Source organism: Gymnogyps californianus, chromosome 17, assembly GCF_018139145.2.
Source record: "Gymnogyps californianus isolate 813 chromosome 17, ASM1813914v2, whole genome shotgun sequence".
Classification (NCBI taxonomy): domain Eukaryota; kingdom Metazoa; phylum Chordata; class Aves; order Accipitriformes; family Cathartidae; genus Gymnogyps; species Gymnogyps californianus.
The window spans coordinates 11,818,394-11,836,834 of record NC_059487.1 but is presented as its reverse complement, the minus strand read 5'-3'; the positions used below and the strand labels follow the sequence as shown (position 1 = coordinate 11,836,834).

The 18,441-nt window shown below is 36.5% G+C and overlaps 1 protein-coding gene across 2 annotated transcripts in view; it reads left to right on the top strand.

The window, feature by feature from the left end:
• The window catches only part of LOC127023165 (serine/threonine-protein phosphatase 4 regulatory subunit 1-like), a 28,018-nt gene extending 9,782 nt beyond the window's left edge, over positions 1 to 18,236 (top strand). For both annotated transcript variants that reach the window (XM_050907143.1, XM_050907142.1), the window contains exons 7-20: positions 2,329 to 2,436; positions 3,592 to 3,657; positions 4,234 to 4,392; positions 4,916 to 5,109; positions 5,469 to 5,905; positions 7,659 to 7,891; positions 8,961 to 9,053; positions 9,589 to 9,774; positions 10,067 to 10,228; positions 10,855 to 10,955; positions 12,141 to 12,261; positions 12,982 to 13,116; positions 13,889 to 14,030; positions 15,027 to 18,236. In XM_050907143.1, coding sequence (XP_050763100.1) covers positions 2,329 to 2,436; positions 3,592 to 3,657; positions 4,234 to 4,392; positions 4,916 to 5,109; positions 5,469 to 5,905; positions 7,659 to 7,891; positions 8,961 to 9,053; positions 9,589 to 9,774; positions 10,067 to 10,228; positions 10,855 to 10,955; positions 12,141 to 12,261; positions 12,982 to 13,116; positions 13,889 to 14,030; positions 15,027 to 15,181 — 2,292 coding nt within the window. In that variant the 3' untranslated portion in view covers positions 15,182 to 18,236. The remainder of the gene's footprint in view (positions 1 to 2,328; positions 2,437 to 3,591; positions 3,658 to 4,233; positions 4,393 to 4,915; positions 5,110 to 5,468; positions 5,906 to 7,658; positions 7,892 to 8,960; positions 9,054 to 9,588; positions 9,775 to 10,066; positions 10,229 to 10,854; positions 10,956 to 12,140; positions 12,262 to 12,981; positions 13,117 to 13,888; positions 14,031 to 15,026) is intronic.
• Positions 18,237 to 18,441: the final 205 nt, after the last annotated feature.

Genomic DNA, 18,441 nt, shown 5'->3' with positions numbered 1-18,441 from the left:
TTCATGAGCATAAAACCCAGAAAATAAAAATTGTACTTGCATTCTTAGTGTCCTGAGCTTTACATTAATCATTTAACTTAAACTTTCTATACCATTACTATTTCAGTTTGTTTTATTCCTTCTGTATTTGTTAGTTGGTCCGTTACAAATTGAGAACCTGCTGTTGTGATGCAGTTGGAGCTTAAGTGTGCTAAGCTGTTAAGCCTTGAATCTGTAGGTTTCTTAGTCACTTGTAGTGTTGAGCACCACTGAAACAATGTGAATTCTCAAAGAACTTGGACAAAGTCAGGACTTGATGCACTGTACTGAGAGGCTAAAAATGATCTTAACTGAATACAAGCAGAAAGTAAGGTTGTCCTGAGTACTGTTGCAGTGAGTACTATTTATTAATGCCTTTGGCTAAGTGTAGGGGTACTTTGGGTAAGCTTTCTCTACGTCCTATACCTTTTGCGCGATGAAGAAATCTGGGCTTCTTTGTCAATGAAGTGCTTGAGGAATCTTTTTGAAATAGTGCTTCTTGAGAATTGAACTATACAGTACAGTAATTGGGAGCAAGAATGTTATTGTATGCTTAAAAATGTGAAGTATCGGATCTTCAAACTCAGTAAAAGTTTTTCCCAAAACGATGAGGGACTTTTTCCTGTAGATGATTGCTGATGTATTGAGTACTTGAATTGAGTATTAACAAGAACTACCACTCCTTTTCATTTATAACAGTAATTAAGATGAGGTTCCAGAGTAGTGCTGACATTAAATAAAATAAGCAATTAAACCCTTTGTGTTTACTCATTAACATATTTGAATTTTTAGTTTAACACAACAAATCTTTAATTTTTATTCTGAATTTTTTTAAAAGATCAGTTATAGAGAGACCATCTTTATACTTCAGGATACTAAATGATTGTCAAAATGGTAGCCAAATAACTTTAAAATGCATTTGGTTCTTGGGAGCCTTGTTTTAATTCTTGTTAAGATCGTTATGTTCTCCAACAGTTTCTTTACACTTGCTCTACCGGGTTTCACAGTAACGTTGGAAAAGTATGAATGATGACCTGATCTTAATTCTTCAGCGTTTTGAAAAAAACATCCCCTGTTCACTTTCAAGAAATCATTTGACTCCACAGAAAAGTGCTGGTGTGTAATTACATTTCAGCATGGATATCTGACACTTGACCTGTAAAATAGTTTTACCAGCTAGATTTTCCTCTTCCTTGTTTGGGAGCTGGGTATTGCTTAGGCAGTTTTCCAGGGTGACAGCTGAGCGCCAGATGCCTTTTAGGAGTTTGAAAATTTGCAGGAAAGGCCTTGAATGGTGTCTTCCTTAGTTCTTATTTAGCATTCTATTATGAAGGCAAATGTTTCTACAGATAAAGCTCATTTTTGTGGAGGTAGAAAGCTTCAATAATTTTGGAAAAATAAAAATGGCAAGATGAATACTGTTAATCTGGCAACACTTGTGTAAGCATTAAACTCCTGGTGCTGCAGGCAGAACAGTTGAGTAGAAAGGTGCCTGGCAGCCCCTTCCTTTTTACTGTTGCAAATATAAGAATTATAGCAAGTTATCCCAGAAAGTGGGAGCTGAGAGGAAACATACAATCCAAAGCACCTGATTTTCATGGCAGAAACATGGTTTGTAACGGTGGTTGAAAATGACAGTTCCTCAGAGAAAGCTAAATTAATGAGCATGTTACTAACTTTCTTTAATTATGCTGCGATGTTAACTCCTAAAATTTCTGAGGATGATTTCTGTGAAGTGTGTGTTAGCTCACATATACAACTAGTTTATCTTACTCTCCCTTTTCTCTTCTGTTGTATGGCAAACTTTTATTTTATCATGTTGTCTGAGCCTATAAAGAGCTGGGACTGTGCTTGTTTTTAAGTATCTGAACAGTCCTGTTAAAGCCAAGGGGCTTACTTGCACGCTTAAGCTTGAGATATTTCTAATATGCTTAAAGATTGTGATTTTGTATGCTGGTTAGTGCAATGGAACTTTTGTCTTCTCCATACAAAATATCAGTGTATGCCACGTTATAAAACACCTTGAAAATGCATTTATTAGTAAAAGTCTAACTGGATAAAAAAGACAATTAATTATGTGCAGAAATGTTATGTTCGGGCACAGTGGCGTAGAATAATTTTAAATAAAAACTATAGTTATGCTTAATCTAAAGCAGGTGTATGAAAAGACGAATAATGTGTAGCAGTTAAATCTATTTGACGGTAGTTGCTCTCTTGCTTTCAGAAGTAATTTTTAGGAGGAAGATTTGGCCATGTTTACCAGCTTTGTAATTTTCTTTTCCTTACGTGTATCCCCTTCTTGATTTTTAGATAATCTGTAAAATGGCTTCTATGTTGAGCAGAACAACAGTTGAGCACATGCTGCTTCCTCGTTTCTGTGAACTGTGCAGTGATGGGAAATTGTTTCAAGTCCGAAAGGTTTGTGTGTTTTCAACCCTAAGCCACTTAAAAATGGATTTGCATGTTGCTGTTCAAATGCCTTCCTGAATAATTTAGTCATAACTTCATCTGATGAACTTTGAAAGAGTATGGAAGAGCAATTTTAATTTATTGACATGGTTATAGTTTCTGTAGTTCAGTAAAAAAATAGATAACAGTCCTTAGTGAATAGCTTTGGTGTAGCAGTTAAACTGATCTTGCACGTTTAATAGTTTTGCACAACCATTTTTAAGCCACTGTGCTTTGATTACAGGATGCAAACAAGTTACCTGATCTCTTCCATCTTATTTCAAAACCAGAAATTCAAAAGCAATAGATATTTGAGACAGCCTTCTTTTTTTTTTTTTTTTTTTTTTTTTAAATCTGGTATTATTGAAAAGAGAAATCCTAAAAGTGTAAGACTTATTTTAATTCATGTTAGAGTACAAAAGGGAACTTGTAGCATAAGAAGTCTTAAAATGTTTGAGTAGACTTAAGGGTCATGCAGATCTTCAGCTTGGTCCTTAACGTAAGCTGTACTTGTTGGAATTTGAGCTGCAGTATAACCTTCTAAATAAGCATACAGAACGAATAAATCTTTTATTAACACAGTCCTATCTTAATTGATTTCAGATTTTGGCAACATCTTTTTCCAACATGAGGGAATGTCCCTTTTGCCTTAATTGTAGCACTTGTACTGTAAATGGCACTAACTTGAGACCTTGATTACACTTTGCTTCAGCAAAGTACTTAAGCCAGTCTTAGCCATAGCAAAGATAGTTCTGTCAGTACACCTAAGTCCTGACCCTAGTATCATATTTTAGTCTGCTTTGGTTTTGACAGCTGCTGTTCAAAGTAATTTAAACTTTCAAGTAGGCTTATTAGTCTGTTTAAATGATTACTGAAGTAGATGATGCTCTTCATGCAGAAACCTTTATTACTATTGATTTCAAAGGCATGTGGCTTATGGAAGCTTGCTCTAATGAGTCTTTGTTCAGGATGAGTTAATGTTACAGGATGTAGTTACATGGCTGAAATTTGAATAGTCAAATGTGCAGTTGTTACATGGGATCAATAATGCATGGTGAAGTTGATAATAAAACTAACGCGCTTGAAAGAGCCAGAACGTTATTCATGACTTTTTTTATTTCTTAGATTTGTGCAGCTAATTTTGGTGACATTTGTAATGCAGTTGGGCAAGAAGCCACAGAAAGACTGCTGGTATGTAAAAATCAAAATCCATTCACAAAACTTGTATTTCTCAGTTCAAAAGGTTTAATAATGAGTTCTTTTATTGTCTTCTCTGTAAATTAATCAGTGTGCATGCATTTTTTTTTTTTAATTGATTTGGCTAAGGCTTTGGTTGCAATTATATAGCAAAACTGGGAATGAATAGAAATGGAAAGTTCTTGTTTTGCAAAACATTTTTAAAAATGTAATTGACAGCATATATATATACACACACACTTTAGAATTACTGACTCTTTCTTTTTTCCCCTGAACTAGATAATCAGTCAAGTTACAATTTCAGGAAAAATAGACCATTAATAATTCTTTCTATTTTTTCCTAGTGCATATAGTAACACATAAAATCCTAATGAAGTAAATGACAGACAGATAGTTTTTCCAATTTCTTCAATTAATATATGTTTTTAACCTATCTCCGTTTATTCTTCACTCATTTTATTCTCTCTTGGGTTATCATTGTCTCCAGTTTCCAAACAAATGCCTTGATAGTAAGTTGCTGCAGTCTTTGTTTAGTCTTTAATTAGTCTTGGTTTTGCTTATTTTTGGCAGATTCCCAAGTTCTTTGAACTCTGTTCTGATAGTGTTTGGGGAATGAGAAAAGCTTGTGCTGAATGCTTTATGGCAGTGTCCTACACCACATCCCCAGAAGTTCGTAGAAGCAAACTATCCCCGCTGTTCATCAGTCTTATTAGTGATACTTGCAGATGGGTAAGTAACGTGCTCTGTAATTGATGCATCTTCCCAGGCAGATCATACACAAATAATGGGCAAGTCAGAAGTGCGCTGTAAAAGTTCTCTAAACTAAATTTGCTGGGATTAGAGTCTAATCTACTAAAATCTAATCTCCTCTAACACGACAGTATATTATTTTTCCTCTCCCTTACTACTTAGAGTTTCTATCAACAATTTTTTTTGTAAGTGTAAACACTCTTCTGAGAATAGGTTGCTTGTGCTAAAGGTATTAGTTGAAGTAGACAGTGATGTCCTTCAAATTTATAACTTAAAAAAAAATTTCCTTACTGTGATGTAGATACATGCTTAATATTCTAACACCCTTTGCTTAGGTGTCACTTATTTGGTAACTGATAATTGGTTATATTTGGTATTAAATGAAGGCGTTATAGTAAGAATAAATTGGTTCTTACTAAAAAATTGAACCAAATTTTTATTTTTCAGCATTAACTCTGTGGGAGTTGCATGAATCCTGACTGTTGTCTTTATACTATCACAGGTTCGTCAGGCTGCTTTTCAGTCACTTGGCCCATTTATTTCTACCTTTGCAAACCCTTCAAGTGCTGGTCTTTACATTCGAGAAGATGGGACACTGAGTATCCGACCATCAGCACAAGATGTGAATTCCAATTCCTGTCAGCCAAGCAACAATATAACTTTAACGTCCTCCAGCACAAATGCTACATTGTCCAGGTAAAATCATGGGAAAGGCGTGGTGTAGTGGAAGGGGGACGAAGGAAGATAATTCTTTTAATTGCTGTTCAGGGCTAAAAATCTCAAGTTGAGAATATAGTTCCAGAAAAGGTATGAAGAGTGAGGTCACGCATCTGTCTGAGTGTAGCCACATTACTGAAAAACTCACTTTCATGGCTTCACAGGAGTGTTAAGGGAAAACTGGTGAAGTAAAGCATGGTGGTAACATAGATTCTGTCTTTCTGCAGAGCAAATAAGCTTCTGTAGTAGATGCTGTCTTTTATGAAGTATTTAACTGAAAAGTATTGCTACAGAGTACTTTAAGTTTTATTTGGATAACTGTGTGTGTCTGTTACCAGTTCAGAACAACCAATGGAAATCAAACCAGAATCATCGACTGAGGAGACTTCAGCTGAAGTTAATACAAAGCTCTCAGTTGAGAACGTAAATAAAGATACACGGGAAGAAAGTTCAGATTGTTGTACCAATCCTGGAGAAGATGTGTCTCAATTGTCTCAGGGTGACAGAGTTGCTGCTGGTGTCATGGAAGTCACTAAGGACAGCAGTTTTGCTGGAACCAACTCAAGGCTACAGTCTGCTGAGGATGTATTTAATACTTTTCTATACTGGCGCCCTCCTCTGCCTGATATAAGTCAGGATCTGGAGTTGCTTCAGTTCAAGACTGAAAAGCACAAAGATAGCTGCTCTGTGCCATGTAATAACTGTGTTGCTAGCAGTGAAATAAAAAAAGTTCTAGAAAGCTTACAGGAGCACATAGATGATCCAGATGTTCAAGGTGAGACTCTGTAACAGTAAAATCATATTTTCTCTGCGCAGGTTTTCTCCTGGCCTTTATGAAACATGTAACCGCATTTTAATTGGCTTGGTGTTCATAAGGTGATGAGACTTCCCTGAGTAGTAAATTACAGTAGAAAGTTACTCAACAGCCTGTTTCACAAGACCGGAGTTATTTCTAGAGCAGTTGGGAAAGTTCCTAGCTCCTGTTCACATGAGAAATAAATTGGATCTAATTACAAAAGGGAAAAGAGTTTGGTGAAATTTGTTAAAACTGTCTTTAAGTACTGTAACCAAGTATGGTGGTTTTAGGGACAGAGCTATGTGTTATCAGCTGAATTCATCTAAAATTTGGTTGAGTGAGAATGGCCCTAATTTCAAGTCATCTTTCCTTAGCCTCCCCATACAAGCCCGTTGATGAACATACTGAAGCGATGACAGCCTGATAGTGGGATGCATATGTGTTTCCTGGGCCAAATCCCTCTGGACAAGCCTGTCATCCATAGCCAACTCAGTTTCTTGTTCCACTAAGTCTCTTGAGTACTCTAGTGAATTAACAGTTTTCATCTGCCTGTTTATTCATCCCTTCTCTGCACGCAAAGTTGTATCTGCAGGAACTGCAGCATCATTTGGATTCCTTGCTGTAGTAGTAGTGAGTAGTAAGCCGACTGGCAGCATGGCATATTTAGGTGGCTCCCCATGGCCATTCGGAAGGGTACCAGGAAAATAAAAAATTCTTCACGTGTGAGGCGAAGGATCAGAAAGAAAGGGAAAGGTATAAAAGAGGAAGAGGTGAAAAAATTAAAATTTAAAGCAGTAAAGGAAAAAATGGAAATTGAAGGAATGAAAGGAGGAAACTGTAAATGAGTTTGGAAAAAAAGGCAGAGGGTAAAAGCAAAAGGAAAAGAGTAAAAAAACCCATTGTGTAGAACTAAGACAAATGGAGAGATGTTAGCTTGACAGCTATACAGTGAGAAATGAGGGGTTCGGAGAGGCATGGGAGAAAACAATGAAGAAGAATTCTGGGCCCCCGCCATGACTTTAGCAGAACAGTCTTGATTCCTTTCTCAGAATAAGGAGATGTGGCTGTTAGTTTCTGTTTTCCTCCTGCTCTAACTGCTAAAACACTCATAAATGTGTCTGTAATCTTCTGCCTTTAAGTTGTTCGTTCTCCTTATTTCCAAAGTATCCTAATATTCTTCACCTTTAAAATATGCTCTAATGTTTCGTCTTAAGACTGTACTTGCTGTAGGCTTGTGCAGATGTAGCTGTCTCATAGTTTCTGCATTCAGAATTCTTAGTAACTTCATGTTCCTAGCAGCAATGTAGCATAATGCGCAAATACAGTTTGTCCTGACTTTATTGGTGATATAGTGATAAACCCAACCTTTTGTTTTCTGTCTACTTCTGCAAAATGGTTCAGAGGTGGTTTGACTAGTTCCCTCCTCTGGATAAAGTTTTTCTCAGAGATGTTTTAAATGCACACTGATGCCTTTCTGAGCAGTTGAATCAATTAAAGAATATAACAAAAGAATTTGTATTAAAATGTTTGACAGTATGAAGAATGGGAGGTGAGGTAGTATGCTGTGATACCTCATTACAGGGGATTATTAGAAATATCTTTCAGTAGTAGAAATTGGTAGAATGCTTCTGCTGGAAATGTTAATACATCCAAATCATAGATTAACTAATGACAAGTTTAATGCTTTTAAGTGCAGAAGGGAGTCTACTTAGTCTTGTTTTGCTTTATACAGCTCAGGTCCAAGTGTTGTCTGCTGCTCTCAGAGCTGCTCAGTTTGATTCTGTTGGTGACTATGAGACCAAAAAAATGGAAGAAGGCAGTGGCAAGCCTCAGAACAAAACTATTTCAGAAGAAACAGCTGTTTCAGATGCTACCTGCAACCAGGTGGAGGAAGACAGTCTTTCATCCCCTGCCTCCCAGGATAACATCAGTGACCAGTCTACCACCAGTATACTGAAAAACACAGTAAGTATGCATTGTGCTCCATGTCTGAAGTGAATTCTTACCAGCTGAAGTACTGTGTGTGTTCATGTAGTCCTTGGCATAATTGACCCACTTCTGGTCTAAAGCCTTTGAACATTACTACACCGTAACTATCATATGCTACTTATTTTAATTAAAAAAGAAAAGCTATTGAGGGCTATTATTTCTGTTTGCACACAAATTACTTAAGAGTTACAAGTTTTGTGGTAGTCTTGTAGGTTTTTTTCAGATTAAATGTACCAAGTACGGTCTCACCTCTTCCTGTAATGAATCTAAAATTAGTCTTTTATCTCCAGACAGGAGACTGAATCAGGTGGTGACACATACACAGTTCCTGGTTACTCTTTCTTGATTATAACGTACAGATAGGAGTAAAAAGAATTGTTTGCACAATAGTTCATGTTGCTGGAGCTAATTCTGAAATATAAAGAAAAGCTCTTCTTGTCTGTGAACAAAAATTGCACATAAAACCTGTACGAACAAAAATGTAAAATACTGTGTGAACTTTCAAACTTTGTATGTTTTTGGTCTTTTAAACCTTTTAATTCTTTTGAAACTTTTTGTTGATATTTGGGAAAAGGTGTATGCTTCATAATTTGGTAGGCTTGGGAGTTTCCAGCAGTATGTTCTAACATAAGTAAAGCTTTTATCATGGTATTGACTGACTTGGAGCAACTGCTAAGCTGTCTTGTTTTAATGTAACTTAAATTCATGCCAAGAAGAAAAACTGCTTAAGACTATAGTAAAAGTAACCATCCAAAATCTGTGTGAATGTTGGATTTATTGTGTTAAATTAGATTGCTTTTTTAGAAGTAAATCTAACTACTGTTCCCCTTGTTGCTGCTACCGTCTTAATAGTGTTTTTCTTCGTGTACAACTCTGTCTTTTTGTACTTGTATATACACACTGAATAAGGCTTTGCCTGTACAAGTCTTTGTCTGTAAAAGGCTAATCTGTATCTGAATTGCATTGTTTTGTAGTGTGATGCTTTGAAATACCCCAAACAGCAGTAAGTCTACTTCATTTCACTAGCTAGTACATCCTTTTACAGGACTCAGAGGAACCACACAGAGGAACCAGTGTATTTTTAAAGAAAGAGCAAGAAAATAATCCACCATGTGAAGATGACAAGTCAAAATTACAGGTGATTAAAATACCATCTAACTGCTTTAGTGGAGTACTGGATACAGTTCATCTTATCCTGAATACAGTGATAGCTTTTGCAATTGATGAGTTGCAAAATGTGAAGAAATGCTCTGAGCATTTGAGGAGACCCCTATTTTAAATCTGAAAGCTAGAAAAATTCTGTTGCCTTTTTGGTGCCTTAGAGGCAATCTGTGCAACCAAGGTAGGCACTGACACTACTGTTTTGTCACTATTTACTGTTTGTCTTCGGCAAGGAAGAAATTTTCAGTTTGGTTTGATGCAACATGTTGATAAAGTAATAATTACTGTTCATTGCTGACTGCTCTATCCTAATGAGAGGACAAATACCTACAGAGGTCATTTACACTTTGTAAACCTAGCCCACAAAAGGGATGTCTTGCCACTGTTTGTGTTTAGCTGCCAGATGGTTAGTAGCAAGAGAATACTGTAGCACAACAGGTGTATTTTCTTTGTGATCTTAAAATAAAGGAAAGTGTGTGTTGCTGATGTACTGTCTCTACCTATATCTATAGGATATCATACCTCAACCTTTATTAGACCAGTACTTGTCAATGACTGACCCAGCTCGAGCCCAGACTGTTGATACTGAAATAGCCAAACACTGTGCGTATAGTCTTCCTGGGGTGGCCTTAACACTGGGCAGGCAGAACTGGCACTGCCTGAAAGACACATATGAGACGCTGGCCTCAGATGTACAGGTAAAAAAAAAAAAAAGTTTTTCAATGATAAATCAGAATTTTGAGTAGCTTTTTTGTTCAGTTTGTTGCACTGAAGTTATAACATCATATACTTTCTTATAAGGGATTAAATGTGCACTAAAAATGTAAAATTCAAGATCTAAATCAGACTTCATAAATAAGATGAACATTTTCTACTGCTGTGTAACTAGCCCTGTTTCTTTTGCTCTCAATCCTCACACAGCTGTAGTTCAAACGCTTCTTTGTTTTAGTTATGGTGCCTAATCTAGTTCACTTCTTAAACTGTTTGCAGTGGAAGGTACGTCGGACACTAGCTTTCTCCATACATGAACTAGCAGTTATTCTGGGGGATCAGCTAACAGCCGCTGATCTGGTGCCAATTTTCAATGGATTCTTGAAAGATCTGGATGAAGTGCGTATTGGTGTCCTTAAACATCTGTATGACTTCCTGAAGGTAGGACAGTGTAATTTAATTTCTCAAGATAAATTTTTTTCTGACTCTTATTACACTAAGAGTTTTTTAATGAGATGTGCAGTTATCAATATCTAATTACATGTTTAGTTTTGTGCAATACTGCCATTTTGTGCGTGTCTGTTGCTTTTTTAAGGTCCCTCACTTCTCTTCTGTCTCATATCCCAAAAAAATAGCAAAACTGAAAACCCTTTGTAAATGTGATTGTAAATGCTCCTAGCTGTTGTAAAGGAACTAGTATTTTGTGCAGTCCAGCTGGAAAGTTGGACTGTTAGCAATTTGTGTTTGGGGCTGGGAGAGAAGAGAGCAGATCCTGGTAGGCTGCTGCATAATAAACACAAATCCTTAGTTTTGGTTGCTCAGTCTTATGCCCAGAGATGGTGCTTTGATGGGTATCCTTGTAGAAGTGATGACTTAATGTACTTTTTTGGATGTCAGTCTTGTGTGTCCAGGCACTCAGCTGATTGTGCACAATTTTTAGTAAGCATCTTATGAATGATCACTTGCTTTCAAGTAGGAAAATGTACATAAGTGTGAGTAGAGTAATAAACCAGAGACTGCAAGTAATGAATTTTATCAGTTTTATACTAGTAATGTTTTTCCTTTAGTTACTTCATGCAGACAAAAGACGAGAGTATCTTTACCAACTTCAAGAATTTGTGGTGACTGATAACAGCAGGAACTGGAGGTTTCGTTACGAGCTGGCAGAGTATGTAATTTTGTTAAATTCTGTTTTTTAATCTGTATTGCTAACTTGGAAGTAGGTAATTACATTCAGAAGTTAGCACACCCTAATTAGGAGCTAAAAGATTACAACCATTCTTTATTAAGGAACTGAACTTAAAAGCCCCTGGCTGTTGGGGTGGTTTTTTGTTTTGTTTTGTTTTTTTTGTTTGGAGGGGTTTTTTTGGCAAGTTGTGTTGTAATCAAGTGTGACTGAAACTTAAATGTCTGTGACTTTACTAAAATGGAGATGTGGTTCGCTTGCAGCTTATGAAATATGACAGTCTGATAGATACTATTCAGTGACGTTTCAGATTTTATTCAGTTCTAGACTGCCTTGTAAAAATCGGTGAAATGTATGTACAAAGTCATTTTTCTAATGTGTATGAAAGAAAAAACAGTTCTTAAAAAAATTAGTTTATTTATTTGGTATTTCCATATGACTGGGTGTATAATGGAGATACAGTAACATCCCCAAATTCTTTTTCTGCAAGCCCTGTTGGTATTTGAAGCACCCAAAGAATGTTTGTAGGCATAGTTTGCAGCTAAAATCTGACCTTCATGTTTATCTCATTGCTTTGTTTGGGCTATTGAGGATTTATGCTCCCTTTGGAGTTTGGCACAACAAACTAAATCTCGCTCTGGTGCAAGAATGTTGTACAGCAGTTCCCTGACATCTAGTGGAGACCTGTCACTTTGTGGTTGGTTTGTGCATGGCTGCTGGTAACACACTGGCAGTGGCGTGGCTAGAATGAGTTGTGTGCAGTTCCGAGATATAAACTATTTTCTGAAATGTAGATTTCTACACTGAAGTAAATCTTTCATTTTTACTTTGCAAGAATGTACAGGATATTGGTCTGAAGTTGCAAAGAAACTTCTCATTGTACTTCTGTTTGTAGCTTTTGTTATTATTTGGGATAACTTTGATTCCTTCGTACATCTAGTTTGGATGAAAAGTTTCTCTTTGACTTCCTGATGGATTAAAGCATGTACCTCTAATATGTGTGTGCACCTTTATAAAGTAAAGAGAAGAACAAACTGTTCAAGTGCTTTGTAATAACCATGGTATTTTTGAGGCTCCAAATGATCCTTCCCTACATTTAACAGATGGTATAATCGGAGCAGGTTAGTGTTGCACTTGCTGGAGTTAATCACTTCCTTTGTGTTCCAGGCAGCTGATCCTGATACTGGAACTCTACAATCCCAATGATGTCTATGACTACTTAAGACATATTGCACTAACTCTCTGCTCCGATAAAGTTTCAGAAGTTCGGTGGATCTCTTTCAAACTGGTAGGGGATTTAATTCGCTTCCTGGCAGGAGAGGAGGAAAATGATCCTTGAGAGGGATACCTGAAATCACTCTGTTGTTTTTTCAGACAAGTAGGCTGAATACAGACATGTTTTGATAAACATGGTAAACAATATGGAAAAAAGTGAAATGAAAACTTCAGAAAATATTTTGAGTTGTCAGACTTCCACAGATATTAAAATCTTTCTCTGTTGGTTGTATGTGAATGATAAATGTATTTTCAACTGGATAAAAACTAGGATATAGAAGATTTGGGAAACCTTTCCCCAGTTCAGGGGGAGGAATTAAAAAGTTACTGATCTTTCCTCAAAGTTGATTTAATTTGTTATGAACTTCATGATAATGCCATCATTCTATAGATGTCCTGAATGACTAGAAAGATTCCTTCAATCTCTTCTTTTTCTTCATGGTGCCATGGAAACGGGCATTATTTTAATGGTTGTTTTAATTTCTTTTAGTGTTTTTTGTTTCACCTGAACAAACAGCTTTTTTAAAGCTTATGCTTTCTTTTCTCCAGAATAAGCCCAGTAATTTATTAAATCCTGCAAGCACAGCTGGTGACACTGAATACAGTTTTTGGTGTCCCTTTGTGGGATTCAAATGAAATTATGCTTTTTTAACTTTCTGTGGGCTACAACTTCAGTCTCATCTCTTGTTTTTTTTCCCATCCTTTTCCCCTTCCCCCTTCCTTTGCTTCGCAGGTTGTAGCAATACTACAGAAGTTCTACACAAACAATGCAAATGCACTGGGATTAAATTTCATTAATGAACTTGTAGTGCGGTTTCGTCACTGCTCCAAGTGGGTTGGAAGACAAGCTTTTGCCTTCATTTGTCAGGTTGGAATGTTCTCTCTCTGTGTTTCTATGTGTACATTTAATTTGGAGCCAGTTTGGGGCTTTTCAGCAATGTGGGCAAAACTGAAATTTGGACGCACAATTTTTTTGTCATTCTTTGGGTTCTGCGATTCTGTGGGCTGACAAAAGACAGTGGCAGAGTTGGTCTGGTCTCAGTACTGGCATATGGCTATCCAGTTTCAAAGCTGTGGTCCTTGTTTTGGTCTGTGCCTCCAGCTGAAAGAGCTGATCCTTGTACTTTCTGGCATCCCAGCAGCACAGTCAAGAATTAAGTCCTAAACGGAGATGCATTTTTTTCATACTTTGACATGCTAGGATAAAGGTTCATAAGAGCTCTTCAAACTACCAGTGGGTGCTAGATGCCAGGAACTATTTCCTCCTTTATTTCCACTTACCCACCCCCCTCCAAACCAAAAATGCTTACTTCAGTAGCACTGAGGAGCAAGGGCTGAATGCTGAAAGGCAAAAGGGTGATGACAGGCAAGAGAGCAGTATTTCTTAAAATATAGTTGAAAGAAAGTTATCTGCTCTTGTTGGGTCATGTTCAGATAAACTTTAGAATGGTAAGACATGTTTTCATAACAGCGTTTCAAAGGTTGTACTTATGTCATCAACATAGGGTATATTTGTTTAGAGTTAAACACTGACTTTTTTTTAATAGTCAGGCCAAATTAAGGACAAGATGGAAAGGAATGGCAAATAGTGTATTTTTAACATAAATCTTGCTTTCTCGTGTTCTGTGTTTATCCTGCAGGCCGTAGTAGAAGAAGAATGTATGCCTGTTGACCAATTTGTTGAACACTTACTTCCCAGTCTTTTAAGTCTTGCTTCAGATCCTGTGCCAAACGTAAGGGTTCTGCTCGCCAAGGCTCTAAGGCAGACGTTACTGGAGAAAGGTGTGGTCATTAATTTCCTTTGAAAGAACTACCGTCCCACGAACGCTGTCTTTCCTCTGCCAGTGCAGTTCTTGATAAATTGGCTCAACTGGTAAAAGGCGGTTTGGTTCTGTTTATACTGAAAACAGAATTATACATTGTCATCTGGGATACTGCATTTCGATTCAGATTTAGGAATATAGATTTAGGAACGTATTCTGTAGTGGCTTTTCTGTCTTAGAGTATTTGATCGTCATCCCTAAAGGGCCTGAGGCCGGCGTGGCTCATGGGACAAATGTCGTGTTGCATCCGCTAGAGGGCGGTGACGCCCTTGGTTATAGCCAGCGGTGCTGCAGTCGCGGGTGGGGCTGCGGGGGTATTTTTGGTATCCGTGATGTGTATGGCAAATACATTTTTCCTAAACATCACGTTAGGTTATTTTGATATATTTCAAACCTTTATGTTAATGAAGTCGTCGTCTCTGAGGTCCCGCAGGTGAAGTGTTACACCTTTTTCTGAAACGGTTTGCTTTGTCATTTTAGTCTTAAGGTAACGATTGTACTAGGAAAGAATGTAATTTTGTGTGCTGGTACAATTTCCTGTATTACAATTCCTTAAAAACAGAAGAATCAGCTGATCTCTGATTATTCAAAGGAAGATGCACAGAAATCTCCTCTCCGATCTTTTTTCAGAATAAAGTATGGAGAATGTTTCGTAATGCACTGCACAGTGGCAGCTTCATGAGCTTGCTTTTACTTGTTCATACATTTCTATTTAGGGCTCAGCAAAAAGAATTTCTCTTAGAAATACTTAAGTACCCTAATAAGATGAGTAAGAAGCAGCATCTTTCTCTTTCTCTGTCAGCTTCCTTAGCTTCCTTTAGTTTCTCTAAGGAGCCTATAAATTGGATGAGCTACCCCATATGTTTTTGGCATCCTCTGTATTTCTGCACTACTTATGCCCTAGGGTTTATTCTTTGGCTTTGATTAAAATTGTCTCTTTTTCCCCTTATTCTAGCTTATTTTAAAAGTGTTGGCAATCCTCATCTAGAAGCTGCAGAAGAGACCATTCTAGCCCTGCAATCTGACAGAGATCAAGATGTGTCCTTCTTTGCCACCATAAAACTAAAACAGGGTAACATGGACAATACTACCATTGAAAAACAAAACTAATATGTTCTGCAGTAAACGCTGAACATCAAAATGGTTATTCACTTTATGTTCGTGGTTAGTATGAATAATGTGGACAAATAAGAAGGTTTTTTGTTACCTACTTGAGCTGGAAAGGGTCTATTGAGAAATGTTACGATCTTCATTTCATGACCACATTTCATCTACAGCTGTGTGTTTGTCTGATATGCATGAGTTTTTCCTTTTGTTTTTTTCTTTGTAAATGTGGGTGATAACTGATCTCGCCTGCAGTTAAGTATTGTATGTAAAGTCTTACACCATACTCAGTGTTTCAATGTAATTGGAATTCATATTTCATTTTTTAACAAAACATTTCCAGTAGTAGAAAGTCTGCTATAAGCTTAAAATGGTTTCTAAATCTTAAAACCTGATTATAGCAAACTTACACAAAGATATTCTTTCCTTACTTTTTTTGTAGTTTTTGTATTGTTTCAAGCATTGCATTTTAACTGAAAAAAAGTGTATATATGTGAATAGTTTTGAATTTTAACAAAAACCGATGAAGAACTTAATTCTGTATCAGTGGAAAAAAGCTCAAATAATTTCATTTTATAAAGTAGTTACTCTGCTAGAATTAAGGCATGGTTCATTTTTACTTAATATAATGTGATATTTTTCAAAGCACAGAGCTCTGAAGGTTCTTTGTATATTGTGACTTTTCTATTAATTTGTTATTTCTGAGCTATGCCCTTACAGATGTTATCATGTCTGCTTTCGTTACTGCTGGCTCTCGTAGTGGTAGGTAGACTGTAAATTTCCCAAACTGAAAATTACTCGTTCTGTCCTAGTAAAGTTCATTTCATTTAAGGGATTCAGTTCCTGCAACATGTGCTGTATCTGTAGAAGGGTATTACAGAATTTTACAGACTTAAGTTTTTGTTTGTTTGTTTAACATACACACCTCATTTAGAAAACACCTTTTAAATGGTACAACGTTCAAATCCTGAACAGCCCACTACTTTGTTCCTAAGAAACAAAGGACCTTTAAATTTGAAAAATCCCAAATAACAAATGTTCAGGGAAAGGTGGTGACACAGTTTGCTCTATAACTTCTGTTGATTGTATGGTGAGGTTTGGGGCAAACAACAAATGAGGGTCACTGAGATCCTTAAGCTTAAGTAGGATGTCTTCCGTGAATTTAAACAGGTGTTTTGGAAGAAAGAAAGAATATACAGATAGAACAAAGTTCTGTTAATAAAATCGGATAGTTTCTGACCAGTTTGAAAAATTATAAAGCTAATACTTTTTGGTGGATCCTGTCTTCTGTTGTGTCCCAAATCTGCAGATAACGTGGGGCCTGGGGAGAAAAAAAAAAAGTCTTACTTTTTTAGATTGTGGATTGGAACTTTGTCCTGTTCAAAAACTAACGTTTAAATACTAAAGAAATGGTTTCATATAATAACAGTTACTTTCTCTCTGTGAACACAATACTTTATCATAAATAGGCCTGTGTAAATATTTCCCCTTATTTCACTGTTATACTAGTAAGTAGTCCACATGGGTGAAGGTTTTTACAGAAATTACTTTTTTCTTTTCTGTTTTGTTTTAAATCTGGCTTGTCTGCAATACAGTAAGTAGGTTCCTCAGCTGGGTTCTGTATTTTTGGAGGGCTCGGTTTTGTAGAAGTATGTTTAACTAGTCTTGTATTATAATATGTACAGTATTTGTAACAAATTGTTTTCTTGTGAGATCACAAAATGCTTTTTGGAAGTTGCAGGCAGAAATATACCACTGCTATCACTGTTGTTACAGCAAACAGTATAAACTCTGTAAATTCTGCAACATTCTACATTTAATTTTTTACAATTTTTTTATAATTTAAAACAAATGCTTCTTCAGTACAGACTTTTTATGATTGCAATTTCTTAACAAAAAGACCCCTCAAGTTAATTTTTTCTAGTTCTAATATCTTTTTCTAATGCTGGCATTATACTGGTATTTTCTAACAGTTCAAATTTTCTAAGGCCTTTCTGACAAGGTTTTACTTCTGTTTTTTATTATCAGTTCATTAAATTTCTCAGCACTGAACAAATTTTTTTAAGTGTGTGTATATGTAAGTATATTTGAAATGTACTGTATATAAATTAAATACTTTGAACATTAACCCAACCCAGGTTCCTGTTTGTCACATAATCTTAAATAGTTACCTTTACTTGCAATAATCCACTGGAAAACACAAGCTTCCGTATGTTTTAGCATGTTTGGTTAGTGTTCACGAAGAGTTTTTAATTAGAGTATGTGTAAACAGTAAGCCACCAGCTATAAAAGTTCACTAAAAGGCTAAACAAAGTTCTTTGTTTTTAACAATATTTTGGTACCTCTCTGGCTCCAGAAATCATGTCTGCTTTAAATGATATGATTTCAGTAGGGCGTTTAAAAACTTTTGTTAAAACTCTACAGTTGCATGCTCTAATGGGGACATCATAGTTTTGGGGTGGGGTTTTTTTGTAGACAATGTGCAGGTCTATTAAACAGATTTACCCTCTACAAGGCTTGTCTTTTTGGCTTAGTTTTAAACTAGAACTGATTTCAGCATGACTAAAGACCGCACTTTATGTCTTGTACTAGACAAATGTATGCAATGATGAGTAAAGCGGTGTGTTCACGTACAGTTCTCTGGGTTGTTTAAATTATGCAAAAATATGTATTTTAAAAGCCAGATGGAGCAAAGTTAGGTAGTTGATCCACTCTCACAACAGCAGCAAGAATATCACTTTTAAACATTTCTAGCTAAGGAACATGAAAATAACGTTAGTGGGTGCAATATTGCTTGGATGCTATAGGAAATTAGCAAGCACTTGTAATCCAAAGCATGTTAGTCATGTTGCTTAGAATTCAGACTCGGTGGTATCTCATGTGTGATACATACTTGGCATCGGTCAGGATGCTGCCCTAGCGGCGGTTGTGTCTGTACACAGTGTTGTTTAGAACCCAATTAAGTGGGGACACTCTGGAAGTGTCATTCATTGGTCAGAATAGAGAATCTATGTAATGTTCTATTTGTATTTATCTCAATAAATCCTGTGACTGTTTTATAAACCAACTTGTGGTAACTGACTTTTGTCATAGGTGGGATGCGAGTGTATTCCTTTGGTTAATGAAACGTCTTCCCTAGCGTAAACATTGTCATCTGTCAAACTAGCGTTGAGTGTGGAATTCATCATGCTGTGTAGTAAAAAATCCATTAGATGTCCAGAGATTTGAAGTAGCTCTTCCTGCACTTTGTCCTTGAAGCGAGCATG